The sequence below is a fragment of the Rhineura floridana genome, chromosome 3, assembly GCF_030035675.1.
Source record: "Rhineura floridana isolate rRhiFlo1 chromosome 3, rRhiFlo1.hap2, whole genome shotgun sequence".
In the NCBI taxonomy this organism is placed as follows: Eukaryota; Metazoa; Chordata; class Lepidosauria; order Squamata; family Rhineuridae; genus Rhineura; species Rhineura floridana.
Genome location: NC_084482.1, coordinates 205,084,785 through 205,096,762, shown reverse-complemented (window position 1 = coordinate 205,096,762; position 11,978 = coordinate 205,084,785). Strand labels below are relative to the sequence as shown.

The window sequence follows — 11,978 nt, the reverse complement described above, 5'->3', positions numbered from 1 at the left end:
CTACCTCATCTGCTGTTTGTATGTAAGCCATTGAAAAGAAGAGTTGTGTTATGAAAGAGAAAGCAAGGTTCTACTGTTGTATTTGGCAACCTGATGCCCTCCAGATATTTTGGACACCAAGAGGCCCAATCTGATAGGTTAAATGTATATTACAAATTATTGGAAGAGGGGGGAAATCTAATATTTTGTTCTTTTTTTTATCAACCACAAATGAAGGTTGGTTTAACTTACAAGAAATTACCAGATCCTGATTTAAGAACATTTTCTTCCTCCTTATCCTGGAAGACAGACACATGGATAACAGTACTATGGACAACAGTACTATGGGCAGCTTCAATGATATAGCAGCCTTCTCCCTCACATCCTAGTTTTCTACATGCAAGGATTTGTTTTTGTATTTGTATGGACAAACATGCCATCAGGTCAGCTTTCATCTATAATCTCAAGTGGCTTTTTTTCTCTCTTTTTGTTTTGCTGTGCAGCAAATAGTTCTTTTTATATAAAAGAGCATTCAGTCATGTGAGCCTTAACATATCCCTGCTGGATGAGACTAAAGTCCTGCCTAATTTTCTCCCACATTGGCCAACCAAATGTTTTCAGGAAGTCCACAAGCAGGGCCAAAAGCAGGCTGGAGAGTTGGACCCCTATGTTATGGAGGTATTCCAAGATAGCCTGCCCCTAAACATGGAGGATCCATGCAGCTAACATGGCAAAGAGTGAGCGATCGCCCAGGATAAGGCAGTTTCATCTGTTCGAAACAGCCAGCCAGCAGCATGGTGTGGTGGGTCGGAGTGTCAGGCTACGTCCGGGAAGCTCCAGGTTCGAATCCTTGCTTCAGCCTTGAAGGTCTCTGGGGCGACCTCGGGCCAGTCAGTAAAATCAGCATCTCTCAACCGCACCTACCCCGCAAAGGCAGCCAGTCCAAAATATATTTAAATTAAAAATGCAAATGAAACACAGAATAATACTAATACTAATAATAACCACCTGCAGTCACAGAAACCCCAGACAATCTGTGCGTTGCTTCTGAAATTAGGCATGTCTTAAAGCAGTTTAAACCGGGGCGGGCGGCCGTTCTGGCCTTTTTTGGGCCTCTCAGAGTTAATGGCAGTGTGGAGTTTCGTGTTCCTAGAGGGGCAGGAAATGGCGGTGCAATGGGGGAGTGATGCTGCACCTTTTCCTGTCCCGCCCCCCTTATGGGAAGCCGAGGGTGGCCTTGGGGGGTGTTTGTGGTTTTGTTTTTTTTGCGAGCGGAGCCGAAGGTCGGTACCTGGAAGGAGCCGCCAGAACAAGGTGCAAACTTGGAAGGATTGAGCCCCCTCCCAGAAATGGCTGCATGGTGGGGAGCCCAGGGTCCCCACCACCCCTCTTTATCACAACCACAGGGCTTCAGAGCACCAGAGACCCCATACTGGATCAGATAATGGATCTCCCTCAACTGGCACGGGTGTAGTCGTCCAGGAGCTGTGTGGTGGTGGTCTTAGACCCTTTACTTTTTTGGCAGCAGCGTCCCCATGTCTCCAGCATCATGATCCAATTAGCATGAAAAGGGAGTGTGCTAGCCCCATGCTTCCTTGTCCTCTCTGCTGATTGGAACCAATCAGAGTGAAAGGAGGCGAATCAGCTTCCGAGAGGACTCTTCTCAGTAGGTAACATGCTTATTGGCTCCCAGGGACGCCTGTTGTTGTGGAAGGAGGCATTAATATGGATCTTGTACTCAAACCAGCAGCAAAGAAAAAAGGGGGGGGAGGAGGGAATGTGGCTGTGACTATCCTGAAGGGACCCTGCACTTCTGAATTTGCCACTCCATTATTGTCACCCAGTGTCCTAGTTTCCAACAGTGCCCTTCCAATGCAGAGTACGCTCAAGAGGAATTCCTTTGGAATTTCCTCCCCTTAAATATTAGACAGGCGCCATCTCTGTTACGTTTTTGGCGCCTACTGAAGACTTTCCTCTTTCAACAAGCCTTTTAAGATGAGACCTTATCCCAGTCTGCATCTGTGCTGGAATTGCTTTTTCTTTTCTTTTTTTAAAAAAAAAATGTTTTTAAAGCTTTTTTAAAGAAATGTTTTTAAATATGTTTTATTTTTAAAGTGTTTATAGTGCTTTTGTTTGCCACCCTGGGCTTCTACTGGGAGGAAGGGCAGGATATAAAATAAATAAATAAATAAATAAATGTGATGCAGTGGTTAGTGTGTGAGTCTAGGACCTGGAAGATCTGGGGTTCAAATCCTCACTCAGCCCTGAAGCTCACCAGGGGTGTGTGATTTTGGGCCAGTCACTGCCTCTCAGCCTAGCCTACATCAGAGGGTTGTTGTGAGGATGAAATGAGGAGGAGGAGAACTATGTCGGCCACCTTGGAGGAAAAGTGGATATAAATGTAATAATAAGTCATCATGAGTTGTATTCAACTAAGCTTTACTCAGAGTGGGCCCATTGATATCAATGGACTTCATTAATTTCAGTGGATCTACTCTGAGTAGGAGTTATTTGAATACAAACTAGTAAAATGAAGGGAGCTCCCCCATGAGCGGTGGTCTATGAACTGGCTTTGCTGAGGCTGGAAGCAGAACACTGGGTGTTGAGTTCAGCATCCAGTGAAAGAGGCCATGTGGTGTCGTGGTTAAGAACCTTGGACCATTATTGGGGAGACCTAAGCGTGACTCTGCCCTCACCTGCAAAGCTAACTGGCTGCCTTTTTGCTAGTTCCTTCTCTCTGTCTTTCGTTGAGCCTAACTTACCTCACGGGGTTGTTACGAGGATAAAATGGGAAGGGTGGAGGGAGAACCATGCTTTTCGATCTTTACAGCATCTGATAGCAGGGAGCAACCATAAAATAAGGTACTTTTTAAAAAAAGAGGCAATAGACAATCATTATAAGACGATAGCATAGAATGATAGAATCATAGAATAGGAAGAGGCCTATAAGGCCATCAAGTCCACCCCTCTGCGCAAAGCAGGAATCCAAATCAAGCATGGTGTGGTGGGTTATAGTGTCAGGCTAAGACTTGGGAGACCCAGGTTCAAATCCCCACTCAGCCACAAAGCTTGCTGGACTAACAATTCTCTCTCATTTTTCCCCTCAAGTAATTTTTTATTTTAAATAATATTGGATGTACAGCCATGCAGCGCATAAGACATTCATCCTATTCAAAATCAAAACTGTATGTACACACACATCTGTAGATTTATTTTAAATCTGTAATAAATTGTTTTAAATAGCTAAACAAATATTAAAAACCTTCTATAAATTTTTATCTTGACAGTGAAAATTAATAGTTTCCTCCATATAGCTGACAAAGGGGAATCATGTTTTTCAACCTGTTCTCTTTTTTCCTGTCTTCTCTCGTTTTTGGATTTGAAATGGTTTATATATATGTTTTTATTGTTAAATCCCTTTGGGTTGTGTTATGGGGAACGATTCACGTAAGCGAAATGAAAGAGTAACAGTTCCACTAACTGTAAGGCCTGCCATCTTCACAACACACCATATCTTGTTGAGTCATTCTCGTCCAGTGAACACATTCCAACCCCACTGGGTTGCAATGAGAATAAAAGGAAGGAAGGAAGGGATATAAATTATGATAGTTAGAATTACCACAATGGCTGATTTAAACAGAGAACTCTGGCAGCGCACTTGCTTCTAAAAACCAGTTGCTGGGAATAAAAAGGGAAGAATGTGTCTGCTGCGCTCAGGTCCTGCTTGAGGGCTTCGCATTGGGGCATCTGGTTGGCCACTGTGAGCACAAGTTGCTTTGTTGTTGTTATGTGCCTTCAAGTCGATTATGACTTATGGTGACCCTATGAATTAATGCGTTCTAACACCCAATTATTACACCAGAACTGTCACGAGAAGCTAAAATGATGAAACTGAGCTTATCATACTTTGGACACATCATGAGAAGAAATGATTCACTAGAATAGACAATAATGCTGGGAAAAACAGCAGGGAGTAGAAAAAGAGGAAGGCCAAACAAGAGATGGGTTGGTTCCATAAAGGAGGCCACAGACCTGAACTTACAAGATCTGAACAGGATGGTTCATGACAGATGCTTGTGGAGGTCACTGATTCATACGGTCGCCATAAGTCAAAATCGACTTGAAGGCCCATAACAACAAGCCAGTCCAGAGTTTTCCAAAATACAGGTAAAAAAACCCATACACACCTTAAGGGAGGGGAAATCCCCTAAAACAGCTCAGCAAAGACTGAGTGTGCTCAGGGGCCATGGAATGCTGCCTGCTAGTGTTGGCAAAGCCAGAAAACCAGGTGGGAGGGCTGGAATGGAGGACAGCATAGCTGGTTTGACTGGCTAACTGGGTGGAGAAAGGGAAACTGGGTGGGAGGGGGCATGGAATGGAGTAGTGTGGGAAAGGGCACGGCTGGCTGGCTGACTGGAACAATGAAGAGGCGCACTCCATGCCTCAACACTTTGCTGTAGGTCTGCTTGTTAAACCCTGATGTTGATTGCCGTTGGTATCTTTGCCCAGGGTGTTTGTGCTTCTCAACATTGATTTTCCTTTACAGTTCAGAGAAAGAGAAGGGAGCACTTCTTGACCATCTAGTGCCAAGAAATGCAGACCTGGGAAAAGGATTCTGGCCCAGACCTCTGTGCCCAGGTGGTAGCTTTGGCCGAGGATTTCCTCCTGAAGCCTGACAGACAAGTGCAAAATGTAAGATTGTTTGGGGCAATATCAAGTGACTTAATGTCATTGTCCTCTGAGCCTCCCTGACCAGAGAAGGTCCTCAGAAGAAGATCTAAAGATCCTGATAGGTTTATATTGGGAGAAGATATTGGGGTCCTGAGCCATAAAGAACTTTATAGATCAAAACCAGCATTTTGAATTGGGTTTGGAAGCATTCAGGCAACCAGTGTAGCTGAAGAATTGATCTTATGTGATCTGTTTGGGGAAGAGCTAGCTGTTTTGCCTTTCAGAATAGAAAAGCAAATCTGGAACCTATCTGAGAATGTTTGTTTATCATATGAAAATCACCCTTCAGGTGAGACCAATGGTCCATTCTTAATAATTCCTTTTCTCCCAGGCACTTTAGCATGTGTTTTTAAATTGTTTTAAATGTTTAAATTGTGTTTTAAATTGTTTTTAAAAGATGTGTTTTAAATTTGTATATGTGTTTTTAGTGTTTTTAGGTACTGTAAACCGCCCAGAGAGCTTCGGCTATGGGGCGGTATATAAATACAATAAATAAATAAAATAAATAAATAATAAAAGCAACAGGGGCCTGGCTGCATCAGATGAAGGCCCGTCTAGTTCAGCATCTTCCTTCTAACATTAGACAGCTAGGGATTTATTTATTTATTTATTTTAGTTTGTAAGCAGTACACGGAGGCATCGGCTTTCCTTTTATTTGCCCCACCTGGACAGATGTTCAGAGATATACTTCCTCTGAACATGGAAGTTCCATTTAGCCAAGCCGACTTTGTTCATTGCTCAGTGGAGCCTCCATGGGCAAATGAAGTGTACCCTCCAGGCCTCTCCATCTGGCCCTTGGGCCCCTTCCCTGGCCACACATCCTCTCGAGCCGCACCCCTCCCCAGCCCTGCGGTGCACCCTCCTTGGGTGTTTTTGCCTGGTTGGAAAGTGTCCTTGAACTCTGATAACTCTGAACTCTGTTTGCCTGGATGGAGGACAGAGAGGAGTGGGTGGAGACATTAACTTACCGTACAAAGGTGAAATTTATATTCATTGCTTGGCCCACTTTTGCCTCCACTGCCACCCACCATTGGCATGTGGTCCCCAGAAGGTTACCATGAAGGGAATGTGGCCCTCAGGCTGAAAAAAGGCTCCCCAGCCCTGGTCTATGCTCAGTGGCAGTGATTCTCCAAGGTCTTCCCCGGCCCTACTTGGAGATTGAACTTGGGGCCTTCTGAACGCAAAGCAGGAGCTCTGCTGCTATGATGCTTCCCATTTCCAGTGTTTTTCCCCCTCCAGGTACCTCGGCTCTTGGGACGGAATCTTCCAGATGTCATGAAGCTGCAGGAAGACAAGCAGAAGGAGGACGATGAAGATGAGGAGGAGGCTGGCTTGTTAGGTAAAGACACCTAAGGCCAAATTGTTGGATGTCTGGGGATTTACAAGCCCTGAAGATCAGCTGATTGCCATCACATGCAAAGTGCTTCTGCAAGCCTCTTTGAGTCCAGCTGCATCTTTACCTGCTTCACACCTGCTGCCAATTATTATTATTATTATGTATATCCTGCCCTTCCTCCTGGTAGAAGCCCAGGGTGGCAAACAAAACACTAAAAACACTCTAAAACATCATAAAAACAGACGTTAAAATATATTAAAACAAAACATCTTTAAAAACATATTAAAACAAAATATCTTTAGAAACATCTTTAGGAAAAAATATTTTAAAACATCTTTAAAAAGCAATTCCAGCACAGACACAGACTGGGATAAGGTCTCTACTTAAGAGGCTTGTTGAAAGAGGAAAGTCTTCAGTAGGCGCCGAAAAGATGGTGCCTGTCTAATGATATATAACATCAGGGGTAGGGCAGCTGGGTGTGGTTTGGCCAAAACAGTGTCGTGGACCCAATTAGGCCTATGGGCTGGAGGTGTCACCACTTGGCTTAATGGCTCTTAATAGATCTCTCATTCCCCGTGAATTTGTTTAAACTCGTTGTGGCTGTCACTACACTCTGCGGGACCAAATTCTCTCTGTTAAATTATGCAGTATTTGAAGAAGTGTTGTCTTTTGTTTGAACTCCTTTCTCTCTCTGCTTTGGAGTTTGACTCAACCTTTGAATTTCTTGTTTGTTCTAGAAGTTGATGGGGAAAATGAGGAGACAGCTTTTCAACTGGAAAGACCAGAGCACATGAACTCCAGCCGAATGTTGTTGGAAGATGTCATCATTGGGAAATTTTTGCAAGTGCCTGAGGTAGAAGAAGAATCTCTCGGCAACGTGTCCAAGATGAGCTTTGCGACAGAGAAGCCATTTGAATGCTCCGAGTGTGGAAAGCACTTCGCTACCAGCTCCCACCTGATCAATCATAAACGAGTGCACACAGGGGAGAAACCGTATAAATGCTTAAGCTGTGGGAAAAGCTTCACAGAGAGAGGCAATCTTCTGAAACACCAGAGAACCCACACAGGCGAAAAACCATACGAATGCTCTGACTGCGGGAAAGCCTTTGGCATCAGCTCCCAGCTTATAAGTCACAAAAGGGTCCACACTGGCGAGAAGCCATACGAGTGCTTGGACTGCGGGAAGAGCTTTTGCACCAGCTCTCAGCTCGTACGCCATAACAGGGTGCACACGGGGGAGAAGCCATACGAGTGCTCCGAGTGTGGGAAAACCTTCAGCCAGAGGTCATACCTCGTAGGACACGAGAGGACCCACACGGGTGAGAAACCGTTCAAATGCTCACAGTGCGGAAAGTGGTTCTCACACCGCTCTGACCGCCTGAGGCATGAGAAGATCCACACGGGGGAGAAGCCGCACAAGTGCTTGGACTGTGGGAAAGGTTTCAATCAGAAAGGATCCCTCGTCACACACCAGAGAACCCACACGGGGGAGAAGCCGTTTGAATGCTCAGAGTGCGGGAAAAGCTTCAACGACCGAGGCTACCTTATTACACACCGGAGAACTCACACTGGAGAAAAGCCATACGAGTGCACGGATTGTGGGAAAAGCTTCAGTCGAACATCCCACCTGACCGCACATAAAAGAACACACACGGGAGAGAGGCCATAGCATGGTCAGAATGTGAGGAGTGAGAGGAGAAGCACACACCCCCAGTCTGACATTTGTAAGATGTCAGAAAATCCATGTAAAACTCTTAAGGATGCTTAGAATATTGAAAAAACTGTGGAGCTACAGCATTATGAATGTTTAGACCAGGGCAGGGGAACCTTTAGCTCTCCAGATGTTGAACTATAACTCCCATCAGCCACAGCATGGCCAACGGCCAGGGATGTTGGGAGTTGTAGTTCAGCAACATCTGGAGAGCCAAAGGTTCCCTACACCTGGTTTACACAATAGGGAAGTCTTGTGCGGAGCTGAAAAGGAATTTGACAGCAGAACCACATAGGGGAGACCCAACCATTGGAATATCTTCTGATTGAACAGACACTTCTGACGTGCTGTTTTCCAGTAATGGCCCCAAGATGTCTTCAAGAAGTAGGGTAGGAAGTCAACAACCCCTCCCCTCCTCGGTAGTATTTCCTAGCATTTGGACGTCTGAGGTATACTGCCTCCACTTGGAAGTTCTATTTTGCTGTCATGGTAAATAGTTGCCGCTGAACCTATCCTGTTTGTGACTAGGGTTTAACCCACTTTTTCAAAGTCCTCTTGAGGTTGCTCACCACACCTCTGTGGCACCAAATTCAATAGGTTAGCTATGCACCGTTTGAATAATTTCTCTTGTTTATTGTGAATCTACTGCCCTAAATTGGAGAGCCCAGATTTTAGTATTATTTGAGAGGGGGTGGAATCTCTCCCTCTCTGCCGTCTCTCCACCAGCCTTTCCCAATTTGGTGTCCTCAAAATGTTGTTGGATTTCAACTCCCATCAGCCCCAGCCAGCATGGCCAATAGTCAGGAATGATGGGAGTTAGAGTCCAACAATGTCTAGAGAGGATCGTGTTGGGGAAGGCTGCTCTCCCAAACACTTTAGCCCAGAGATGGGGAACTTGTGATAGAGGTTGACATATAGAAATCATTTAAATACTTTATAATGAACAAGTTAAATAGATCTTCAGGGGACCCGACATCTTATTCTCATCAGTTACAAAAACTGCCCCATTTATTCCTAGGCTCCGATTCCTGTTTCACAACCAGTTCCCAATCCACAAGAGGACCTGTTTTCCCCCCATCCCATAGTGCTGAGTTTGTTCAAGAGCCTTTGATGCTCTTTTTGGAGTCCCAAGTATATAATATCTCCTGGATCATTCCTGATCCACGTGCTTGGGGAAGGCCCATAGCTCAGTAGTAGAGCATCTGTCTCGCATGCTGGAGGTCTCAGGTTCAGTCCTCTGCATCTCCAGGTAGGACTGGAAGAGACTCCTGCCTGAAACCCTGGGAAGGCTGCTGCCAGTCCGTGTAGACAATACTGAGCTAGATGGACCAATGGTCTGATTCAGTATTAGGCAGCTTCTTATGTTCCTTGTTGACGCTCTCCCAGAACTCTAAGAAGGTTGATGGGGCAGGACTTTGCAGAATCCATGCTGATGCCTCCTCAGCAGGGTTTATTCTTCAGTAGCCTGGTTTGCACATAACACTAAGCATTGTTTTGTTTTAGTCAAAAGTGTATTTTGTGTGAACATCTAAGCTCAGCAGACTAACCATGGTTTGTTTTCTGGGAACAAACCAGTGTGAAGCCAGTTTCTTGTTAGGTAACAAACCATATCTTGTTTTAACCATGGTTTTGTGTTATGTCAGAAACCCCACAGCCTCGCTTAACCATGATTTGTTTGATCACCACACCCCAGAGAGTCATCATGCTACAAAGGCACAAGGCAAGAGCAACAAACTTGTTGTTGATCAAACCACTCTTAAAACAAACCATGGCTTAGCATTCTGTGCCAATGTAGCCAATATGTTTGTTTTCTACAAATTTGACTGGGACAGAAGTTAAGCTGATGGACCTGTAAATTTGCTGGATCCCTTTTTAAACGTGTTACATTGCCTGCCTTCCAATTCTCTGGTAAAGAAGCAGATTATAAGTTGCAAGGTGTTTTTTTTTTAATAAAGTTTAGAAATTACATATTTTGAGTTTTTCTGCCCTGGTGACCTGTAATTGATTTTTTATTTATTTTATTGATTTGCAGTTTTGTAAACTATTTCACAACAAATGTTGCCAATGTACAGTAACAAGACTAAATTTAAAGTACAAAAGATTACGAGCTCAGTAAACTGAAAGTATTAAAACCGTTTCTGCAGTTATTGTTATTTCATCAAATGATTGGACTGCAATTTTAGGGAAGGCCTTCTTGAACAAAGAAGGCTTTCAATAGGCACCTATATCTCAAAATGCTAGGTGATTGTCGCATTTTTGTTGATGACTGCTTCCAAAGGGCTGGATCTGCAATACTAAAAGCCCAACTTCTAGTGCAGGGATGGGGAATCTATGGCCCTCCAGGTTTTGTAGGACTCCAGTCTCCATCAGACCCCAACCAGCATGAGGCAAGGGGGATGAGGGGAGTTGGGAGTCCTGTTGCAGCTGGAGGGCCACTGGTTCCCCACAAATGTTCAAATGCATTCTAAGTACACAGTCCCATAGGTAACCTGGTCCCAAGTTGTGTAGGGCTAAAAGCAAAACTTTGACCCACTACCATGTGTCTTAGCATGATTTGGCAAACTCACTTCTAAACCAAGGTTTCACATAGACAAATGGAAGATAAGTCTATCAATGGCTATTAGCCCCAATAGTTGTCCTCTACCTCCCCTGGCAGGGGCAATAATCCTGAATATGAGTTGCTGGAGGGGAGAGTGCTGTTGCGCTCAGGTCCTGCTTGTAGGCTTCACCTTGGGGCATCTGGCTGGCCAATGCGAGAACCGGATGCTGGACTAGATGGGCCACCGGCCTGATCCAGCAGGTTCTTCTTGGGTTCTGATTTGTGGTCAATCCATAAATCTGCATTGGACAGGAATGGCTAACCTTTTTTGGGCTCAGAGTTGCATAGACCCATGGTCAACTCTTTGGGGGCTGCCTGTCAGCGTGAGTGTGGCCAGAGAGCAAAGGTGGACAAGGCAGTAACTGCAATTCTCAAAGATGCCTTCTAAGGCATTCCCATCAGGTAGTTTAAAACACTTTTTTATCATTATTTCATTCAGTAAACAAAGGAGGGGCAATGTTTGGGGAGGGTCTTTTGTGTGTTTCAAAATCAGTTTGGCATCACAGAAATGGGCACATGGGGGGCATCTGAAGCTTTTAGGCATTACAGTGACCCCCCCCCCCGAGCAGTCAATAAATTAGGGGGAAATACCTAGTTGTTTTTTTAAAATTAAATGACAAATTAGGGAGATGGGGCAAAAAAACCCTTTTGGGGACCAGATGCAGCTGGCATAGGACCTTAGAGGGCGAGTTAGGAGCAAACAGAAAGACAAAGGCTATGTATACACCATACATCTAAATAACGGAGCATATGACTTCCCCCAAAGAATCTGGGAGCTGTCATTTTGTTAAGGTTGCTGGAACTGTAGCTCTGTGAGGGGTAAACTACACTTCCCAGGATTCTTTGGGGGAAGGCATCTGCTTAGATTCCATGGCGTGTACGCAGCCAAACTCTGCTCTCTGTGTGTTTTAGCTAGAAGTAAGTCTCCCATTGAGCTCAATGGGATTTACTCCCAAGTAAGTGCACATAAGCTGGGGAATGGGTATCCCTAACCTATTCTGGTCATGGCTACGTTCCCGTTGTGCCTCATGAAATCTTTAAAACAGAAGGTCCAATGATTCAAGTCTTCTGTTACCTGTTGGACTTTCCTTTCCTCCCCTTTACTTTGTCTCTTTATGTCTGGGTTGGGGAACCTCTTTTCAGCCCAAGGGCCACGTTCCCTCAAGAACGAAAGCTTGGGGGGGGGGGTGCGACATGCCAGTGGTGGGCAGAGCCAGAGATGTAAGTGGGCGGGGCAACAGGTGTGTCTCTTACCTCGGTGCAGCAGGTTAAATTCCAGCCACACAAAAAGCCAGAGTGCATTTTCCCATCCTCCATCCAAGAAGCATTAATACAGGTCAAGGGGACTTTCCAGCCAAGCAAAAAAAACCCCCACACTCGAGGTTATGGAGCAGGACTGGTGAGGGGGTGTGGCCTGAGGAGAGCCCCGAGCCAGAGAGAGAGATCTGGAGGGCCTCATTTGGCCCCTGAGCTTGAGGCTCCCCACCCCTGACTTAAAAGGTGAGTAGAGTAAATAAGGCCACAAATATTGGTTTCTATACACAGGCTCTGTGACGCATAACAAACCATCACAGCTAAAAAAAGGGATCATTTTAACAAAATCAGAAGGTGCAATGTACTCG

The 11,978-nt window shown here is 45.0% G+C and overlaps 1 protein-coding gene across 4 annotated transcripts; it reads left to right on the top strand.

Annotated features, from left to right (window-relative positions):
- The first annotated feature begins 1,193 nt into the window (after positions 1-1,193).
- Positions 1,194-9,904, top strand: LOC133381262 (zinc finger protein 436-like). Of its 4 annotated transcripts, none has more exons than XM_061620149.1 (4): positions 1,205-1,293; positions 4,526-4,671; positions 5,950-6,049; positions 6,784-9,904. In XM_061620149.1, the coding sequence occupies exons 2-4, from the start codon at positions 4,573-4,575 to the stop codon at positions 7,713-7,715; spliced, it is 1,131 nt and encodes a 376-aa protein (XP_061476133.1). In that variant the 5' UTR covers positions 1,205-1,293; positions 4,526-4,572; the 3' UTR covers positions 7,716-9,904. The 4 variants fall into 4 exon arrangements, with proteins under 4 accessions (XP_061476135.1, XP_061476133.1, XP_061476134.1 ...); XM_061620150.1 differs by lacking the exon at positions 1,205-1,293 and adding an exon at positions 1,300-1,645; XM_061620148.1 differs by lacking the exon at positions 1,205-1,293 and adding an exon at positions 1,300-1,649.
- Positions 9,905-11,978: the final 2,074 nt, after the last annotated feature.

What these genes read in the sequence shown, in the direction of transcription:
- LOC133381262 (XM_061620149.1), top strand. Translation starts at nt 4,573, where the DNA reads ATGCAGACCTGGGAAAAGGATTCTGGCCCAGACCTCTGTGCCCAGGTG. An exon ending in CTGACAGACAAGTGCAAAAT is followed by an intron (nt 4,672 to 5,949) that starts GTAAGATTGTTT and finishes TTCCCCCTCCAG; the next exon opens with GTACCTCGGCTCTTGGGACG. An exon ending in GGAGGAGGCTGGCTTGTTAG is followed by an intron (nt 6,050 to 6,783) that starts GTAAAGACACCT and finishes TGTTTGTTCTAG; the next exon opens with AAGTTGATGGGGAAAATGAG.